The sequence below is a fragment of the Castor canadensis genome, chromosome 11 (assembly GCF_047511655.1).
Source record: "Castor canadensis chromosome 11, mCasCan1.hap1v2, whole genome shotgun sequence".
Lineage (NCBI taxonomy): Eukaryota > Metazoa > Chordata > Mammalia > Rodentia > Castoridae > Castor > Castor canadensis.
The window spans coordinates 2,140,192-2,162,128 of NC_133396.1; the positions used below are offsets into that span (position 1 = coordinate 2,140,192).

At 45.1% G+C, this 21,937-nt stretch overlaps 1 protein-coding gene and 1 pseudogene across 5 annotated transcripts in view; both read right to left on the reverse strand.

Annotated features, from left to right (window-relative positions):
- The window catches only part of Rptor (regulatory associated protein of MTOR complex 1), a 351,661-nt gene that overhangs the window by 170,543 nt on the left and 159,181 nt on the right, over positions 1-21,937 (reverse strand). For 3 of the 5 annotated variants that reach the window (XM_074044925.1, XM_020168971.2, XM_074044926.1), the window contains 2 exons: positions 20,102-20,248; positions 5,295-5,470 (listed from right to left, as the gene is read on the reverse strand). In XM_074044925.1, the coding sequence (XP_073901026.1) occupies positions 5,295-5,470; positions 20,102-20,248 (323 nt within the window). Of the gene's footprint in view, positions 1-5,294; positions 5,471-20,101; positions 20,249-20,906; positions 20,925-21,937 lie in introns of those variants that run through there. The other 2 variants (XM_074044927.1, XM_074044928.1) reach the window with 2 other exon arrangements.
- Positions 17,925-18,043, reverse strand: LOC141414435 (small nucleolar RNA SNORA31; annotated as a pseudogene).

Below are 21,937 nucleotides of genomic sequence, written 5' to 3' on the forward strand. Positions count from 1 at the left end.
AAAAGAGAGAGGCATTATACACGGCACATTCAAGCCAGATAAAATGGCAAAGAGCTCCAATCCCCCGCACATTAGGCTATGTATACACTGGCTACCTCTTGCTGGGCACATGGGGGAGCAAAACTTCCCCTGCTGACAAACATGTGAACACCGTGCCATTAACATTTAAACTCCTTGAAATTCCTCAACTTAATTGGAAGGAAGGAAATAGGTTTGTTGACCTCTCTTCGATCCAAAATAATGTCTATCATTTTCATTAATAGACAATACAAGTGCGTGCTCCCCAATGCAACTGGCATCAATCTGTTTTACAGCACGCCCCATAGCAAATGAAGTCCTACTGAGTTATAGCTTTCCGTAGCACATGAATACACCCATAATAAATTTAACATGGCATTGCGACATGCAATCAAAGAAACAGAAAACAGCCAAAGGCGAAAAATGTGTTTTGTATTCTTATACTGTATTGATGTATATGTGAGTAAGGTGATTACTTATATAGAGAGAAATGTAATTGCTCGTTTCAGAATTATTGAAATCAATTTCTGAATATAAGACTGAGGCAAAAATGGAAAAAAATCACAGAGCAATGTCTTCCAGTAACTACTTCATCATTGCATAAGATCCATAAACACTTGCTGACAGTCATACACATGAAGCGAGGTGGTGCTGTCCACAAAGCACGTAAGTTCTTTAGCAGCTCTGCTTCACACAATGAGCATGGTGTCTTTCAAAATCATGCAGGGGGTGAGGAATAAATGGCAAGCCTTTGGTCTTGTCCAAGAAAGAATCCAGGGACGGATGCACAGAGAAGCTTAAACAGAGTAAGATTTACTAAAACAAAATCCAAAGTACACCCTCATAGGAGATTGAGGGTGGACCGCTTGACCATGCAGTCAAGGTCTTAGGCACTTTTATGTGCTGCAGGAGATTAGACTCCTTAATTTTATGTACATAATTATGGAGTTTTCCAAGAAATGGGAAGCCTTTCTAGGGATGGGGGTAGGGAGATGGGATGCCGGGAAGTGCTGTTATCTGATAAGGGTGTTTCAGGCAAACCTGCTGACAGAGGGGAGCTGCAAGCATGAAACTATAATGAGAAGCAGATGAGGCCTCTGGAGAATCTCTAGTGTTGGGAAAGCCCCTGCTGGGGGACTGTTGACCACTGTACCAAGAAGTTGTTTCAACCATGGTCAAAAGTTTCCACAGGACTGTTTAGGAAGCACAGTGTTTGAATGCCTGACAAAATGTGGCGGGATATGATACCTGAATGTGTTGTTTTTCACAGTGGCTTTACTGTTCCCTTTGTGCCTGCCTCCCCATCTCAAAACAAGGAACCTTCCTGAACGTTCATTGTCTAGGTCATCTGCTGGTCAGAAGATAACATGGTAGTCATTTGCAGCTAGATTCTGGTTCCATGTTCTGGAGCAGAAATTGGCAAACTTAGATGTACAGCCCAAATCTGGCCCACTGCTGTTTCTGTAACACGTCATGCTCACTGTTTACTTCCTGTCCGCGGCTCCTTCACACTGCCACAAGAACTGGAACGTCTGGTCCAATGTGCCTCGACTATGTACTGCCTGGACCTTCATGGGAAGTCTGCTGACCTTACTTAAGAGCTCCCCTGAACCGGCCTTCCTCTATATTTCTGTACCCCAAGCCCTAAAGCCCAAGACTTCAGTTAAGTAAGACATAGACACCTATCCAGTGAAATGGTAAGACGACATTTACTAAGAGTGCCTAGTGGTCTAGAACAGATCACTTTAGTATAATACTAAGGCTAAAAATATGAAATGGTAAATGCAGTCTTCACAGAAAAAAGGTTCAGTCAATACATCAAAAAGTTGAGACTCATTGTCTTTTGAAGGTAAAGTGTTAGATAATTTTCTTTCTTTTTTTTTTTTTACTTTTCAGGATAATTTCTGCAAAGAATCTATATTCCACTTTTAATTGGCTTTTAAACAAAAAACCCTAAACCAAAAACATGAATAAGTACTGTCTGACAAATTTTATTCCCTAAAACACATTTTTAAATGTGTTTTTAAATTCAGTTGTACAAAGAAGTGCACGTCTCACCCAGTGCCATCCAGAGGATAAGGACCCACAGCAAAGTGCTCTGTTCAACCTCATTTTAGCACTTGGCTCTGGCAAAAGTGGTTTACGTAAAAGAGACCTGCCCACCTGAGACTCCACTCAATTGTTCTAAGCCACAGGCATCTGGACCATTCTCTCACTTATAATAACTGTATTAGTTCGATTTATTTTTCATTGCGCTTCCTAGTAAGTGCTCACTTTAAAAATTTACTTATATCCTTTCCTTACTCCAAAAAGGATTTCAAGTGACCATGGTGATATGCATCCCATCTTGGAGGAGAGTAGGTCATTCCCTAATCATAGGCCAGAGGCCCATCTCAGAACACACAAGGCTGCCTGGCCTACTTATGAAAGTCACTTCCTTAGGAACACACAGACACTGTGAATGGAGGCCAGAACTTGCTGACTGGGGGTAGTGACACAGCACCAGGGAGGAGCTCACCAATTCCAGGGGATACCTGGTCTGGCTGCAGGCACAGGGAGTGAGTGGCTGGGAAGGCATGGGTGGATCAGTTTCCATTGGCGCTTCTGACCCCTTTCTCACACTTTCACACACACCCTCACCTGCATCAAGGACCAGCAGCCTGCCAGCATGGGCAGAGTCTGAGAACAGAGGTGGTGCAGTATCCACTGCGGAGCTGGGAGACACAGAGCAGTGGTGTTAGGGAATCTGAAGGGAGAGGTGGGGAAAGGTGTGGCCTGTTCCATGGTTTACTGTGCACCTGGAGAGGCTCTGGTCCAAGACTGCCTGGCCACTTTCCACCGCCTGCTTCATTCTTTCATCAGATTAGGACTACACTGATATAATGACCCTATCTTTACCTGGATCATCTACCTAAAACACTATTCTCCAGCCATTTTTTTTTTTTAATGTGTACATCTTCAGGGCTTCCCCCCACAGGGTCCTTGGCACTGAGGTCATCCACTGCCCCCCACAATATGGTTAAGCCAACCTCTGATCTTACCTACCTCCTTTAAAACCTCCCTGCCTAGTGGGACTGACATGTGTGCTCACATTGGATGTGGCTCTGTGCCATGCACACCTATTTGGCTTCTCTTTTCCACTGTGCTCTCAGCACACTCAGCTTCCACTTGTGGCTCCTGTGAGGAACTCTCGGATCTTCAAGGCCTGTAGAGACCTTCCTGCCCTCTGAGAACACAGCAGCCACTGGCACAACAAATTCATTTAGTCCATGGTCATGAATTACCTTGAAATGTTCAAACTTCCTTTGCCCTGCGTAAAGAGCCCATTAAAAAACAAACAAACAAACAAACCACATGAACTCTCAGAACATATCTTACCTCTTAAGAAGGAAGATGTGGTATCTGAAAAACAGGCCCCACTGCACAACCCTCCACCCCGAGAAGTACCTAGCTGGAAATGCTCACACTGCTTTCCAGGACAAGACACAAATGGCATGAACTCCTGGGTCGCTGGGACCACAGCTCTTCCTGGGACAACAGTGCATGGACACATACTCCTAAACCTTTCAGTGAGCAGACACAGGGTACAGACAGGTGAACAGAACAATGGCCTCAGAACCTGATGAATGCAGAGATCTTCAACAGAGAAGCGCGCAAACAGGGGCTAGAGTGGAGTAGAAGCAATGTGGCTTTGAATGAGGTGCTTTTCTCCCAGGAGCTTCTTTGATCTCATCTACATGCTGAGGTCCAAGCTGCGCCCTGATTGGTTGGTACAACCTCAATCTCAGGGCTTCTACCTCTCCCAGTTCTGAGGGCTTCAGGTACTTTCTCCTCTGCCACATTCTCTCTCTTAGGATGGAACTGCCTTCTCAGCATGTTTGCGTCCCTTAGCACTCCCTTGCATCTTCTGTTTCCTTCCTTGCCTGGTGTCTCACTTGGACCCCAGTATGGGCCTGAGCAGTCTCCCCTGCTAGGAGTCTCACCTGCATGCTTGTTATTTAAAATACTACAGAATGTTTCTCTCTACTCGGTCTTGTTTTATATTCCTATTTCTTTTACGTCTTGCTGCTAGTAACCTCTCTTGTCTCCTCCATTATGTAAATGATGGCTTTCAGCACTTGATATTCAGTTTTCTTTGTGTGGGGGTTGTGCTCCCAGTTTAGCCATGTGAGATTATACCACATGTAAGAAGAGAATAGCCCAAGTCAGGCCTCAGTTGGCAGGTGTGGTAGGGGCAGCTTGGGCAGCAGAGATTCAGTTGGTCCTCCTCCAGGCAACCTGTCTCTTCCTCATTTCTAACTTTTTAGAGGTAATTAACACAAAAAGAGGACCTGGGTATAACCCCAAGCCTTGGGGTTTGGGAGGGACAACCAGCCCCACTAACATTCCCTTACCCAGGCCTGGGGTTGACTTGGACTTGACTGCAGAGACAAAGCTGGGGGCTATTTTCCTCCAACCCAGCAGCTCAGCAACTCAGTCCCCACACTAGAGGGGTCTCTCCAGGGCCATCTCCATGTTGCTGTTGTTAGCCCCAGGGTCCACATTTCCCAGTAGCTTTTCTAGGTTTGGAGAAGGGACTAGGAAACAGAATTTGGAGTACTGGGCTGTTCATACACAGAAACCCCACAGACACATGGCTTTCACTGTACGCCACTGGAGACTATTTCTCTACCAGCTGGGGAGCCAGGCTGCATACAGGCTTTTCAGCAAAAATAAAATAGAAAAGTAGATATTGAAGAGTGACAAGATGGCTTGGGGAGCCGGGTATGGAGGCAGGACACAGGCAGCCCACTGCCAGCACACTGCAGGTCTCAGAGGCAGGCTGTCCATCTGGGAACCCCACACACATTTCTTCAGCACATTCCCCAATGCGCTGGATTCTAAAAAGAATGATGGCAGGAAACATCAGGGATTTTTTTTTACTGCTAAGAATAAATTGAAAGATTGTACTTCAAGTGAGGAATGAAATGATTTCCTTTTAAATAACAACCTTTTCTTCACAAATGAAAGTGGGTTGCCAGTAAGACCAATCTTGGGACCACCAAACCCTGCTTCCACATGAACAAAGAAGCCAGGGTGCTCTGAGAAACCACAAAGCAGCAACCTTCACATGACCTGGTCCAGAAGGAAACCACCATTCACTCACAAAGCTTAAGCACAGCATGCATCTAATGTCCAATGACAGCAGGCACATTTCACTGTAACCAGGCCCAGAAATGTCTAGCCAAGTTCCTAGATCTCTGAGACTCAGGATCCAACCCGGGAAGGGCACTTACCAGCGCAGGGCAATCTTGATGGGAGTGGTGAGACAGGACGTGAACAGGTCAGCCGGGAGGTCGGGGATCATGGGCAGCAGCTCGTTGGCCTCACAGGCTGCCAGCTGGATGCAGTTCTTCATTGATGGGGGCAAGGGCATCTGGGCAAGCGGGTGGTTTGGGTTAATTGCAGCCACCTACAGCAAAAACATGGGCAAAGACAGAGAGGCTTAGCTGACACACCTGGAAGGAAAGCTGGGGTGCAATGAGAGGCCTAATGCTGCCAAGTCCTCATCATCCCTACACTCCTCTGGCAGCAGAACATGGCTCTGCCTAACAAACCCGTTTCCTTTATGGTTTTTCTCCTCCAAGGCCCCTCTGTGGCCCATGATTGCACCAATGTCCACATATACCCAAGCAGGTCTTTCATGCTGCCTCATGCTTACGCTGAACATCCCATCGTTAAGCCACTGCATGGCCTTATTTGGGGTGTTTAATGGCATGGGAAGATGCTCGGGGTATATGAACTCAGCACTGAAAGCAAAACAGAAGCCAGTACATGGCAGTGCACCTGCCACCATTCACACCTGGAGATGCATGCACAGGGCAGGTGGGGCGATAGTTTTCTCCTGCAGTCACCTCATTGCTTGAGATGTTTGGCAAACAAAAGTGCTCTGGTTCTGTACTAGGGAGAAAGTGGTTCAACCTAATTTAAGCATGATCTCCCTTTAAGGCAGAGGAGAGGGTCACAGGCTTGATAGTCACCTTGTCAGAATTTGGTCACACTGAGGTCTGGGAAGGAAGTCTCCAAGCTCAGTGCACACTACAAGAATGCACACAGCACTTCTTTTCTGGCTTAATAAACTCTAGCTTTTAACTAAAATCTAGTTACACCTTTAATGTAGATCTTTTTTTTTTTTTGGCTTTTTTAGATAGGATTTTGAAGCTAGCCTCAAAAATGGCACCCTCCTGCCTCAGTGCAGGGATTACAGGCACGCATCACCATGCTAGGCTGCCAAAAAAATGCAAATCTTTTAAATAATGCAGTACATTCAAACATTTTTTAAAAAATGGCAGGACTAGCTGATGCTGTCTTCCCCACACCACCATAGAGCACTGAGTGAACCCAGTGCACCATCAAAGTAGCAGCATCTAAGTGAACACAGGGCATACACACCAGACACAACACACCAGTCTGAGCATTATGGTTCCCTTTCTCTGCTTCGGTGCATGCTCATAACAACACTTGAGCCTGCCACAGGCTCTGCCATCATTCTCAGAAGAGGTCAGTCAGTATGGTGCATGGGGTCTGTGCAGAACTGTGTGTGCACTGTTCTGCCTGCTCCAGAAAGTGCTTGAAGAGCACAGGTTGGAACGACTTCACCAATGAAGTGCTTCAGCTTGGAGAAGCAGCACAACAGCCAGCAATGACTCGCCCGAAACAATGTGATGAGGCCGAGGACGTGGGCTGTGTAGTCCCAGGTGCCCTGGGAAAGCCTGAGCCCCAAAGCATCTCACACCGCAAAGTCCAAACAGACAGCAGACAGACCTCCAGGCAGAAGCAAAGGAAGGAAAATCCTGAAGAAAACACAGAGCATCTGGATCTTCTCCAGTTGGAGTAAATCATAATGTCTGGATTGAAATGATGGAACACAAAGCCCAGATAATACTGACTACACACATCCACACAATTTTCAGGATCCCTTGTTCACTCATGTGTGTACTATATACATTATTTGGCCATAATGAAAAGTTATCTACTATGGAGCCCCAATTTCATATAATCTATCTTGGTCAGGGATTTGGCAAAACCTCAAACATGATAAAATGAAGTTTAATGCCAGAAAGAACCTCCTAACACAGTTTCATTTATTAATAATGCCATTCTACAAGGATCAGGAAAGTCACATTATGGAATGCTGAACATTTGGCCTCCAGAGCTTTTAGGATATTTGTTACTTCAGCGACTCCTCAAGTCAATGTTAGAAACACCACGGGGCAAGACCACATTGCTTTTCACTTGAACCACAGCAAATTCCAAGAACAGGGGCCTACGGTGAGCACTGAGGAGGGTGGGCCCAGTCAAGGAGGCACCACCTTTTTTTTTTTTCATTTTTCTTTTATTATTCATATGTGCATACAAGGCTTGGTTTATTTCTCCCCCCTGCCCCCACCCCCTCCCTTACCACCCACTCCGCCCCCTCCCTCTCCCCCCCTCAATACCCAGCAGAAACTATTTTGCCCTTATCTCTAATTTTGTTGTAGAGAGAGTATAAGCAATAATAGGAAGGAACAAGGGGTTTTGCTGGTTGAGATAAGGATAGCTATACAGGGCATTGACTCACATTGATTTCCTGTGCGTGGGTGTTACCTTCTAGGTTAATTCTTTTTAATCTAACCTTTTCTCTAGTTCCTGGTCCCCTTTTCCTATTGGCCTCAGTTGCTTTAAGGTATCTGCTTTAGTTTCTCTGCATTAAGGGCAACAAATGCTAGCTAGTTTTTTAGGTGTCTTACCTATCCTCACCCCTCCCTTGTGTGCTCTCGCTTTTATCATGTGCTCATAGTCCAATCCCCTTGTTGTGTTTGCCCTTGATCTAATGTCCACATATGAGGGAGAACATAGGATTTTTGGTCTTTTGAGCCAGGTTAACCAAGGAGGCACCACCTTTAATTATGGACGGATACCGATTTGTTTCATGCCTTGCAAAGAACACTGATGCATCGCCTCTTTTGCTCCTTGCTGGTAGCTCCATCTAGCAGCATAATCTTAACATTTCTCAAAGCTGGTTCACACATGCTATTTCATCTGCTTCTTACAACATCCTTCAGCTCCATTTTCAAACATCTTCAGCAATGAGGAAACAGGCCTAAAGAAATAACAAGACTGTCCACCTGCTTGGCCAGCAAAGAGCCAGAATGCCAACCAGCTGCTCCTGGTTTGAAGGACATTTTTCACTTTTATTCCTATCTGGACCCTTTTGAGTGCATGCTAGGAACCTGAGACACCAAACAGTGCACTCAGCACCTGTTAAATCAATATATGTGAAACTATCTTGGCTCCTGGACAGCCAATCTAGGAATGATGGTGTGTAATGTGTTGACATCTCATTGCTCATAACTTTGACTGTAACATCTCAAATTTCTCAAATGGAAGGTACTAAAGGCTGCATGTTTTATCAATAACCCCTTCTACTACAGGAACAGTAAACCCAAAGTACCAATCAAAGACTTATATATGCAATAGCAAAGGCAATATAAGCCTTTCATAAAAACTGCAATTTCTAGAGGAACAGGAGTTCTTTATGATAAATTACATGTAATGTAAAATTTGCCATGGTAATGATTTTAGGGTTTGTTTTGTTTTGTTTTGTTTTGTTTGCATTGCTGGGAATCAGACCCAGGGCCTCCTGCAGGCTGAGCCATACCCCAGCCCGTGTTGACTGTTTTGCATGTACAGTTCAGAGTTCAGTGACATTAAGTACCACCACCAAGGAGTGGGTTTTTTTAAGCAGAGAGAAGAGGGAAGGCAAGATTGGGTAAAATCATTTTCTGGACTCTGGCTATATAAACTAAAATAGATCAGCAAAGCACAGGAAATTAGTTTTCAGGTCTGTCACATCAGGATGATGAGTCTGGGCACGATCTGGTCTGCAGCTCGTCAGCCCTGAGTCATGAGAGCCAGGCAGGAGCCCTGGAGGCTGCAGTGGCATCACAGCACAGCCCACATGGCCTGGGCAGGTGAGCTGTAGGGAAGTGCTCTTTAATGTTGGTGGAAGGAGGCTGGAAGGGAGGAGAAAAGATGACAACCACACCTGTGTGGGCTAGGGAAGGCTAGGGTACACTGTAGAAGACCAGGGTAGAATCCTGGAGTGTGAAATGTAGCCTTGGAGACACCTGTCTGGGTCTGCTTGCAGTCTGACATTATTTTAATAAGCAAAACTAACTACCACTGGTCATGGAAGTATAAAGATGGCTGACAGATAATTAAAAAGGGAACAACTGCAAGTAGGAAGGGACGGCCACTTACCCAAAACTAGAGTCGACAGTGTTATTTTCTTTTTCAAAAGGACATGCACTCTCATAGCAGAGCTGGTGCAGTCTACTAGTCTGAACATTACTTCCACATTAAGTTTACTTGCTAAACAGGACCAAGAAGTGAACAACAAGTCCTCTTGCTGCAACCTCCAATCACTGCAGCACTCCATCCGTGCTGTCTATGTATGCCCAGCTGCTGAACTCTATCTAACCTTTTTGAAGAACTGACACATCTTTTCACACCAACCCCTTTCTCCCCACTCAGCTTTAAGCCACAGGACGCTGGGGAGGTGAGTGGGCTCCTGTAGAGGCAGCCCAGCAGACCTCAGTGGGGGATGAGGATAGGTACCCCTAGCTGTCCTATCCAGTCAGGAGCTGATGCTCCCATGGTTCTGATGCTGGTGGGTTAAGCGTGTCATGCCCCATTGGTCTGCACCTTGCATTTTCATTGGGACCAATGCCTAGTGAAGTAACTAAGACACAGAGGCACTCTGTGGATGCTGAAAAATGACATGAGACAGGCAGACACAGAAGCAGCTTTTTCCAAATATGTCTACTAGGAACTGAGCTTCCCAGAAGCCACTGATAGAAACACAAGCCATCCTAGCACTGGAGTATGAGCAAGGGAAGGCACGCTATCAGGTCACAGGTGACTCAAAGTTCAGGAGCCCACAGTACCAGGGCATAAGACCTGTCCATTGGGCTCAGTGTGTATCCACCAAGCTCTATCAACCATACCACAGGCCACATGAGCACTCTGTCTTAGGGATAATTAGACTCAGTGACATTAAAAAACAATCTGACATTCAAGGCAAAGGACTGTGTTTCTGAGAAACATTGTCTCTCAGACTTGCAGTATTATTACATTACTACCATTATTTCTCAGACTTGCAGCAAGAATACAAAAAGAATTTTTTAAACATGAGTTACTTCCAATACATTGTTTTAGTTTTGACTTATCTAAGATACTGACCCTTTAATTGAAATTATTCGTCCAAAACATGTCTATGTACAAGGCAAACTAATAATAATTTGCAGGGCTTGTAAAGGCGGTGGGCACAGACATGAACATCCCATTCAGTCAACCAAACGGCACCTCCGCCCAAGGGGCTTTTGGGGAATCGAGAGGCTTAAGCACCAGAACAAACTTCATCTTTAAAAGCTCCCCAGAGCCTTCTGGAGGATCTGGGAAGGATCCAGAACGGTCTTCAGATGTGATTCACAGCAAGCAGTTCCAAAGATGACATCAGCTGTATCTCCCACACTCATGGGCACACAGAAGAGAGGGCTCTGGACTTACAACAAAGTGCCAGGCAGGTCCCAGGCTGGGGCCTCTCGCTACCCAGGGCACTGCCTGCTTTTCTCTTTTCCAAATGGATCACCGGCACAGAGCCTCTTCAGTCCCCTTTCTCATGTATAGGGAGACGACTTTATGAGGAGACGAAGGCCATCAATAATTTCAGGATTCTTGATATGTGAGTTCCTGAGACTGTCCTCTCCTGGGCAATACTTGGAGCCCTGCTATAATCCAACTTTTATGTCAATTCAGCAACACCTAATTACAAGGGACAGTCAACAAAGCTCGGAGAGTGAGCAAGTTCTCTGAGTGAGCTCGTGTGATTTGCCCAGCTCCATTAATATTCAAAATCCAGCTTATGACACTTTGAACTAAACACAGCCGATCCCAACTTGAAGTAGTATTTTAATATATAACTAACATAATTGTGTAAGTCAAGTACTAAATAATAACTTAAAAACCACACAGTACATATTGCTGAGAACTGTGAAATCATGGCCAAAAGAGCAGAGGGGTTGCTTCTGGTGGATGACAACTCCAGGTTGCCCTCCAAAGGCCAGCTACAGCCCCTTTAGCAATAGTCTGCACAATTATCCTGAGTTTACCTAAATGAACCATCTATTATTTTAAAGTCATTTAGCTACTGGCAATTCAACACTTCTAAATGCTCTAAACCCACTCTACAACTCGGTGAACGTGATTCATTAGAAATTATAAGCAAATTCCACTCCCCAATTGCTCTTGGCTTATATCAATAATTAAAGAAAACGAGATGCTCGAGTTCGGCAGCCCTGTACATCAGGAAGTGATTTGGGGCAGGCGTTAAAATTTCCCTCTGCGAAACTAAAGCAGATACCTTAAAGCAACTGAGGCCAATAGGAAAAGGGGAACAGGTACTAGAGAAAAGGTTAGATCAAAAAGAATTAACCTAGAAGGTAACACCCACACACAGGAAATCAATGTGAGTCAATGCCCTGTATAGCTATCCTTATCTCAACCTTCCTATTATTGCTTATACTCTCTCTACAACAAAATTAGAAATAAGGGCAAAATAGTTTCTGCTGGGTATTGAGTGGGGGGGAGAGGGAGGGGGCGGAGTGGGTGGTAAGGGAGGGGGTGGGGGCAGGGGGGAGAAATGAACCAAGCCTTGTATGCACATATGAATAATAAAAGAAAAATGAAAAAAAAAAATAAAAACATAATCAGGGAGTCCTATAAAACTCCATCAGTGCATATGAAAAAAAAAAAATTTCCCTCTGCTATGAGCTTGCCAGCTGCTGGAGGACAGAGCAGGGTCCTAGCCTGCTGCATACCTGGGGCAGTACTTAGCCCTGGAGGAGGAAGCCAGGCTGCTGCCCCGCCCTTGCTGCTGACTGTGGTGGCTCTTTAGGAGCACAAGCCCCTGTTTCTACTGCATGTGCATAGCCTGAAACTCATATCAGAAAGGGCCTGCTCCAAAGAGCCTTAAAGCTAACAAAGAGTGCTCAGCAAAAGACGGATGGGCCCTCTACATCACAAAGCAGCGTCAGTGTGGACTGTCCTTGATGGTCTGTTCTAGAACTTCAGATCTGGCCGTGTGGACACATTTACATGTACTGCTTCCACCTACCATGGGACTACTGATGCCAAGAGCCTTGAGGAAATGGCTTGAAGTTCTGCCTCCAGCTGTCCCTGTAATCCCAGCCTTTCCTCCCGCTCCTTCTTCTCATTGAAATGCCCCTCCTACCCATCCTTACCCAGGCTGCTCCTACTCTAATATCCAGGGCAGATGTCACCATCTGCTGGTCTTCCTCAGTGCTCTCAGCTTGTCTGTATGCTGGAAATTTGAAAGAAGCCATGGTCACCTATGAGCATAGCACTTCACCAGCATACTGGAGTAACCTGTGGGGCACCTTAGCCCAGCTAGGTGAAGGCCATGTTTGGGTCAGAGGCCTTTCTCTTGGCTGCAGAGCTACATTCTTCATACACTAGCAGAGAAGACCACATCTCTTGAGTTTGTGAATTGAGTATATCATTTAAACCACTGGACACCTGCTGTTCATCACCACCCACCATGTCTCTGCTGAGTTAACTGTAACGAAGTGAGTCACCACTCCTGGCTTCCTTCAGTGACAGGGACAGGAGTGCAGGAAGGCTCCAATTCCATTAGCAAGTGGAAGAGAGGAAGCTGAAGGGCAGTTATAGCTGAGCATGAAGGCATGTGCTGCCCCAGTCCTCAAAGGACATTCTAACAAGGCCACTCACTCTCCCTCCACTTGCTCTGACAAACACCAACTAGGAAGGACAGGCTTAATAGAGTAGGTAGTGCTGTATCAGGCACAAAATGTATGTGCACATGTGATGTTTGCATGTGTGTGCTTAAGTCATATGCATGCATGTGAATAAATCTGTGTGTGTCTAAGTGTGCTTATGTACATGATGTGTCTATATAATGCGTATGTATGTATGTGAGATAGTTGTATATGCATGCCTAAGTGTGTAGATGTGTATTGTTTACGTGTATGTGGGGGGAAGTGTGTTTATGTGTACACATGTGTGTGTGATTGTAGGTGTGTTTGTGTAGACATACTGGGTGTATTCAACTGCTCCTCCTCTGATCAACCCTCATCTACCCCTACCCATGCTGCCCCCCTCTCTGATGACCATGTCCACAGCTTCTCGACAACTCGAGAAACACCCTCACAAACTATGTCTTCTCCCCTCACTGCTGGATTATTCCAATCATTTGTTACAGACAGCACGTTCCAACAATGCCCACTGTGTTATTGTAAAGACAATAAGAAAAGATAAAAACAAAGAAAGACAGCCCTCGAAGCTACACCATTCAGCAGCTTCCCTGCCACTTCTCTCATCTCCTGAAGAGTGTCAACCTGGGTGTCTCCACTTGCCTGTTTCACACTCTCTCATTCACGAATGCCACCAACCAGGTAGAGATGCCTCTGCTGAGCTCCCCACACCACAGCCCCATGCCCATGCCCATGGTTCTCTCCTCAGCCTCATCTCACGTGGCCTTTCAGTAGCACACAAATAGCTGACCTTCCTTGCTTCCAGGAAGGAAGTCACATAGGCTTCCAACTGCTCTTGGTTTTCTCCCCTCCCAATGACCTCTCCTATTCCCAGCTCACAGGGCTCTGCAGCACAGACCTCGGTCTCTTCTTTCCAGCCACTTGCACCTCGTGTCTTCAGTGACAGTGTATTCAGTGAGGCCTCTAATACCTTCCAGTGCACATGTGGATCTCTGAAGGTACCTCAAACTCCACAAACAGCTCAGGCTCTGGCACCCCACACCTCCACATTTTCCTCTAGCCACAGCTCAGGAAATGGCTGCCAAAATGCTAGGGTCACCTTTAATTCCTTACTTCTCTTATATCCTACGTCTAATTCATGAGCAAATTATTCTTCCAGAAGCCCCCCAGAGGTACACATGGCCTTTAGCACTGCTACTGCCCAGCCCAAGGACCACTGCTTCTGTCATGGCCACCTGGCTTCACCGTGCTTCCAGCCCTGCTCAGCAACCAGATAGGCATGGCCACAGGAGCAAACTCTGCTCCACTTCTTATTAAGATGGCAGATTTTAGCTGAGTGTTGACCATGGGCCAGGTACATAACCGCTCCCTGCTCCTAATCTTCAGAATCCCAAGTCTTTGCCAAGACCTAAGAAGTCTTATGTCATTTATCTTATGCGTGGGGTGCCTGAGTCTCAGGCAGCAGCCAGCCCACCTGCCTTCCACAGAGCAGGCTATTTGGATATGAAGCAATAGCAAGTTCCTTTCTCTTCATTCGTAAACATGAAAAACAACAAGATCATCTCAAGCCTCCAGTATGAAAGAATAATCAAATAAGACTAGAAGAAAACTATACTGGAGCAAAGAAATGACTGTAAGAGTGGAGGACATTTTGTTAAAACCCACAGGTTAATAGCACTTAAAAATTAAAGGAGAAAATACAGATACCACATAATGGATGCTGGCTCATTTCCCTACTGCCTACAAATGATAAACTATGAACCAAAGAAGAAAGAGTGGGAGAGAGAGAGAGAGAGAAAGAGAGAGATGGGCAAGGCCTTGGTTCCTACAGAACCAGCCCTGTAGATCCCCAGCCTGGAGCCATCGTGACCCTGGCAAACCTCTGAAGGAAACACTGATCAAGAAACACACATTTAGTTCATCCTACAACCTACGGATGAATCTGTGACATTCAGAAATCACAGGTGAGGTTATAGTACAATATTAACCTTGAACACAGACAACTGCCTTTGTGGCAGATTCTACGAAAGCCATGTAGTAGGCTTATCTTACAGTACTAGCAAAGGAGCCTGGCATTTCAAAATATGAATCTTTAGTCTACGGGACACACAGTACTTTCTGATGTAGCCTGACGATACAGACATCAGTCATTTCAGTCAGACTCCCTAGTTACAGTAATCAACACAGGAGGCAAATGTCTCTGTTTACGTTTGGGTGCCCAGGTGGAGAACAAGGTTGTTAGGTCATGCGCATTGAGGGACACTGCAGGGCCCAGGCTATATCTGCTGGGAAGATGAATGACCATCACACAAGTTTCCATGCCCTAGGACCAGACCCCATACAATGACAGACAAGAACACAATGTATGCAAAGCAACACGAGAGAAGTCTTGCAAAGTGCCAACTGCAATGGGAGAAAAAAATGTCATGACACAGGGGCTACACTTCAACAATGGCTCTTCCTACAGTAGGACACCCTGCTTCTCTGAGAAGAAGTCCACAAGCTCCTGCCAGACTACCACCAAAGAAATGTCCAACACCAGCCCTGAAACAACGAAGATGGCAATGTTCAGGATGGGGTCTCACTGGGACAGAGTTGAGACTAGCCCGTCTCTGTAAAGAAAGGCACTATTGTTCTGTGTTAAGACACCAACTGGCTCGCTTGCCTCTAATGACAAAGAACTTGTGTAGGTGTGACACCAGCTGTGCTGAGTCTGAGCAGAGGAAGAGCTGTAACGGTCCCTGGGAAGATCCACTGGAAGCAGAAGTGACCAGTAATACCCAAAAAGGATTACTTCAGAGAGAACCTACCTTTCCTTCCTAGACACATCTACTCATCCGCTAAATTAGCAAGAGCAGGTAGGCCGTCAAGAGTGAGGGCAGCCTACAATTCTATGTCCATGTGGTAGAATGTGGTAGGCTTGCAGTGTGGCTGCCAGTCCCCATGGAATAAACTCCTTCCCATCCTCCACCTGCCCCACCCCAACTGTTCCTGGGCCAATTTTGTGACCCAGCTGTCACCAAGAGAGCTACAGGAAAACCTACCTTTCTTCTCTAATGAGGGAGACAGGTATGGACAACACTGGAAGGAAGCAGCCACGAGGACAACTAGTATAGGATGTGGAGGGGAAGACAAAGCAGCCCAGCCCAAAGCATTTCTCAAGAAGTAAGCCATTGGCCTCAGAGATCTTGTTAGTGAAAAAGACAAGCTGTTACTTGTTTAAAACCCAACAGAGAGCATAGCATTGTTTCCAGATAAAGGCTTTCCAAATGTAAATGCTTAGGACCCAAGGAAAACGGCTGCCATCAGCTTTTCTGGGGCTGGTACCTAAGGAAACTCAGCAGAGCAAGGCAGAGCATCAAGAAAGAGAAAGAGGTGGACCCAGAACACAGTGGTGAATCCAGGAGGGCTGAGGCAGGCAGGGGCAACTGGGGACAACCTGTAGACAACCATCAGCGGGAGCAGTGACAGAGGCTGGTGCAAAGGGACTTTAGGGAAAGACATATTCTGAGATTTCATGCTATCCTTGAGAATCTGGAGACTGAGGAAGTGTTAAAGATCTGTAACTCAGGAAGAACCGCAACTAACTCCACAAAGGGGAGACAAACAGAAACTGCCACAAAATGGAAATGGCAGGGCCGTGTCTGGCAGCCAATGAACACATGTACATGGTCATGATCAGATGACAAGGTTCAATGTTCACCACCTTACAGAATCTCCATCACCAGCACACAGGACTGCCCAAGGTCAGGGGCAGAAGATAACTGTGAGAGTGAAAGCTCAGTGTGTAAAGGTAAAAGGCAAAGGAAAGTGCAAGGGAGCCCAGAGGCTTAAACAACGAAGGTACCAACTGTTGCTGATGAGATAGGAATAAGTGGGCAGGATGTTATTAAATACTGTAGAGGTTACGAAGTACAGAGAAACAAATATGGCGCTATAACTGAATGGCAGGGAGAAGCAGGAAGAAGCTGGTGACACTCCCCGTCAGCTGAGGATTTTCTCTCTAGAATTCACTATCAGATGCAGGTAAATATTAATTGAAACTACCATGCAACATGTCTCCTGATTATCAGACCTTCACATGATTCATCTCCATCTCCCTGTCTCTCTTGGACAATATCTTGCTATGTAGCCTATGGTGGCCTGAAACTCACAATCCTCCTGTCCCAGACTGAGTGCCGGGATTACAGATGTGTACACCACACCTGGCCTGATACCTCTAATACTTTTTTTTTTTTTTTTGCTGGGGAGCGGGAGTTGATACTGGCGGTTGGATGCTGTACCACTTGAGCCACTCTATCAGCCCCCATCCCCTAATTCATAAAGGGAAGTTACTAATGGTGGTTCTGCTTTTGGTTTGTGCATAGCAGAAAGCCCACAGATAATCTAAATGGATGAGTCAAGACACATATCACCTCCAGCAATGGAGAAAAGAATAAAGGAGGTGCCCTTTCATGACAGAGTCCCTGCCAGGGAAGCCGGGGCCAGGAACTATTTGATTCATTACAAATAAGCCCTCTGCTGTCTTTTTTTTTTTTAAATCATGGCATATACTAATTTGGTAAATATAAAAGTACTAATCTAAAAAAGAACATTGAGGGTTGGGGGAATAGCTTAAGTGGTAGATTGCTTGTCTAGCAAAGCTTGAGGCTCTGGGTTCAATCCCTATGATGGGAAGCAGGGGACAAAAACCATTGAAGACTTGAGGGGTTTTTTTTTGTAATTTTCAAATTACAGAACAATATGACACACTGAATAATACAAGAAAGATTCCTAAGTGACAGCCATGCATCTTTCTGGCTATGTTGTGCAATAAGTTATGCTGTGCTTTTATGAAGTCATCTTTCACTGTGCCTCTAGTATTCCTATGGGAGAGAAGCACACAGCAAATAAACCTCATGGTCCCAAGACAAGCACCATGCCGCTAAGAGTGAAAGCTGATAAGCAACTCTTAAGAGTTTATGTCACTCATGTTTCCATTCATACTTATTATTTGGAGACTTTCTGGTCCAACTAACCTTTTTTGTGTTACAGTTAATCATTTTTACTCTTCTCCCCCATCTCTGACGCTACAGGCGTAGTCCCCAATTCAATCTTGACTGCCACAAAGACAGACAGGAAGTGCAGTGATGTTTTCTTTTCCATCCTACTGAACACCAGAACAACAGCAAGACTTTCTTCACTTTTCGAACACTGGCACAAACCACTTACTTGCCAATTTCTATCATTTTACATGTTCTATAATAAAAAGTATTAAAATATATTATAAGTTTACAAAGAAACTGGCCAGCTACAGAGAAGGAAAGAATATTTTAAGAGAATAAACCTAACAGGTCACACAGGATTGCTGTTTCTACAGGAGATAGTAAAGTGAACATTAAGATATTAGCTGGGAGCCAATTTTATCATTTTAATTTCCGCTGTTTATGCAACAGACTCACTGAACAATGGCCAATAACAGTACATGTGACAGAGAACCACAAGACTGGTCCACACTGTAATTATAAAAGAGGAAGATATAGATCAGCACTAACTGTGACGTGATGGTGAAACACTGCACTGCCTTCCTTTCCCCACTGCAGTTCACGTTTTCTCCCTTTGAGCTCCTTCATGAGGAATGAGTCAAATAAACATTTTTCCTCCAAACAAGATGCATGTAAATGGTTTCTTTCGTTGCACTTAATGAAATGAGCGGTGTCTTAGGCTGACTAATCCTTGGCCACATACAGACAGCACACAAGGTCCTGACGAAGCAGATACCGAAGCACCAGGAAGAAAGTGTCTCACATGCGACATGAGCTGGAAATGCACACCTGCCAATAAGGGAAAGGGTCTGTGCTCAGCATGCTTTGACTCATCTTCACCACCCTACCACTCAGAAATGGGTGGAAAAATCAGGCAGGATTCCCTGGCATTTCTATTTACATATTATGTTTTTTAAAATATTCTTTTTGCAATATTTACTACTTTACGTGAAGAAACACAAAATACCTCTTGGCGTCTTAGGTTTTTAACCTACCTCTAGGGAAGCCAGATGAAACGTCTGAGAGTAAGAAAAAACCTGGCGATTCAAAACTTGATCTTTCCCTTCTCTGTGTGCAAAGCAAACAAAGCAGCAAGCAAACAACTGTGGCACTCAGCTCCATTTTCAAGTATGAAGGGCAACTCATCAGCCACTCACGCAGCATGTCACACACGAAATACTAAACTGTGGACATGTTAACTTTAACATCTGCTGGATCAAATCTCAAATTCTGTTGCTGACTCTCCCAGCATTATCTTCTGATGAAATGTGAAAAACTTAACAAACACATTAAAATTGAATAAACCCAAAAAAGCTTGAGGAAACACACTGAAGACCATTTTTTGTTCTTGGATTGAGAATTTCCTGCATTGCAACCAACCAGAATTCACGACCCCCTGGAGCTACAGAATTCTTTATACTGACAGTCCTGTACAGACAATGGGATGGAGGCCCCTTAATTGAAACTGCCTCTTCGATTTCTCTTTAGAATTCACCGTTTAATTCAGGCATCGAATATTAATTAAAACAAGCAGGCAAATGCTACTTCATTATCCAAGCACCACACAGGCTCTCCAATTGCTTACGTGGGACCCACTAGTGGCAGGTGCTTTGGTTTCTACCATTTAGCTTGGTGGTTTTGGTTATAGAACACAGAAGAAAACAGTGAAACTGGAGCGGAACACAGATGTTAGTGTAAATGAAGGCTGCGAGGGAACAGATGAGCCCATTTCTCCTGCGGTAAAATGAGTCCACATCATTCTAACGCTGCCTGAGAGGCAGAGGGCACTGAAACACAAGTCCACTCTGCTGATGTTACCACTTCATTAACGTGGAGACGGGAATAGCAGTGACTAAATGAATGTAAAAATAGGTCCCTCAGCTGGTGCCACACCCTCTCCATTCTCACCCAGTAGCCCTCAGCTTGTGCCACACATCCCCATTCTCATCCAATAGCCTTCAGCTTGTGCCACACCCTCCCCATTCTCATCCAATAGCCCTTAGCTTGTGCCACGCCCCCTCAGTTCTCATCCAATAGCCCTCAGCTTGTGCCATGCCCCTCAGTTCTATCCAATAGCCCTCAGCTGGTGACATGCCCTCCCCATTCTCATCCAATAGTCCATCTCAACCACAGCACTTTGGGAATTTTGTCGATCAAATATCCATCATCCCAACCTCCACCCTCCCTCGGAAAACAAGAGACAACACAGCCCTCTTGGGGTCTCACCTCCAGCTCCTGCTCCCTCTGCAGGGCAAATTGCTTGAAGGACTTGACAATCAGGCCAGCGTTGGAGCAGTCATAGACGAAGATGGATGGGCTGCCCATCCAGGTCTGCAGATCATATATGGACAGAGGAATATACTGAGTGTAGTTCTGCAAAACAAGCAAAGGGTGCTGAGTTACATATCTGTATGTCTCAAGAGCACACTAAAGGAGGGACAACATGGTACCCTTTCCCTCTGAGACGTCTCTGCGTGTATACCACAGTGCTTCATTTATACAGAAGTGAGCTCTGAAAAGTCGAACAGGCCCCAAGATTTGCATGTTTTCCCTGCTGGCCCTTTAATTCAGATGTCCACAGCATTTTACCCTCTAGGTGACTTTTAAAACCACACTGAAGGGTACAGAGGGTGTGGCCCTGTAAATTTATTTATTTATTTATTTGTCTGTTTATCGGCAGTACTGGGGTTTGAACTCAGGGTCTTATGCGTGCTAGGCAGGTGTTCTACCACTTGAGCCACGCCCCCAACTCTCTTTTTTTCTTCTTTGGTTGTTTTTTCCTTTTCAAATAGGGTCTGGATCATAAACCTGTTATCTATGCCTCCCACACAGTGGGGAGACAGGTGTGTGCTACCACACCCAGCTTTTTATTGGTTGAGATGAAGTCTTGGGAGCTTTTTGCTCAGGCTGGTCTTGCTCGAACCTCAGTGCTCCCCACACCAGTATCTAGGATTACAGGCGTGAGCCACAGCGCCTGGCCCTATAAAAAATACTTTTTCCCAAATCACAGAACAGTAACATGAACACTAACCAAGTGAGATGCTCTTCTGGACACACTGTTCTGTTCAACTGAAAAGACTCCAGTGACTGCTGGTGAATGCAGAGGACTTTCTCATCTGATGAGAGAAACATTTAAAACCCTCACTCACTGCCAACGCGTTAAAGCCACTCTTTTCCTCAGAATACCTTTGATTCCTTTCCTTTCCTTAGACATTAATAGCGTAAGTGATAAAACTGGCAGAAATCAAATTATACCAAGAGCCTCTAAGGCTGCTGAGTTTACAGTTCGACAGGATGGCAAGATGGCCAAGCAAGGCCTAGGGAAAGGTAGCCATCAGAAGCCTGCCTGACATGCACAGCAAAGAGCCACACATGAGTCATCTCCCAGACAAGAAGACACAATGTGCCAGCAAGGGAGGCCTGTGGCTATCTCTAGCATGGATGAGGACTATGTTCTGTTCACATAAGGCGACACTGTCCTTATTTGGTGGATTATTTACAATCATGTAATCAGTAAGAGAACACCTGGAAATGCTCTTTCTAAATAAGCTCTCCCTGAAGGATTCTGGAGATGCCAATTCCCCTGATGAATCTATACAGGCAACACAGGCCCACTCAAAATGCCCACAAGGTTTCTCCTTTAATGGAATTTGTCAAGCTGATTCTAAAGTGAGTGTAGAAGAGAAATGCACAAGATTAGAAAAAAATTAATAAAGAATAATGAATAGGGATTCGCACTACCAGATATTAAATATGCTATAAACTCGTGGCAATTACAGGCTGGTATTAGTGAGGGCAAGACAAACAAATTAACAGAAGACAAAACCCAGAAATAGATCCACATATATAACTGTAATGAAGGAGGCATTTTCAATCAGTAAAAGAGAATGAACAATTCAGTAAGCAGTGCTGGAAAATGTAGCCAGCCATTTGATACTGCCAGCTCAGGTTCTGTACATGAAAAAAGTAAGCTGCATTAAACACCAAAATGAAAAATCAGAATAAAATATTTACTTATTTGGGCATAAGAAAACACCTCCTAAACAAGTCACAAAACCTAGA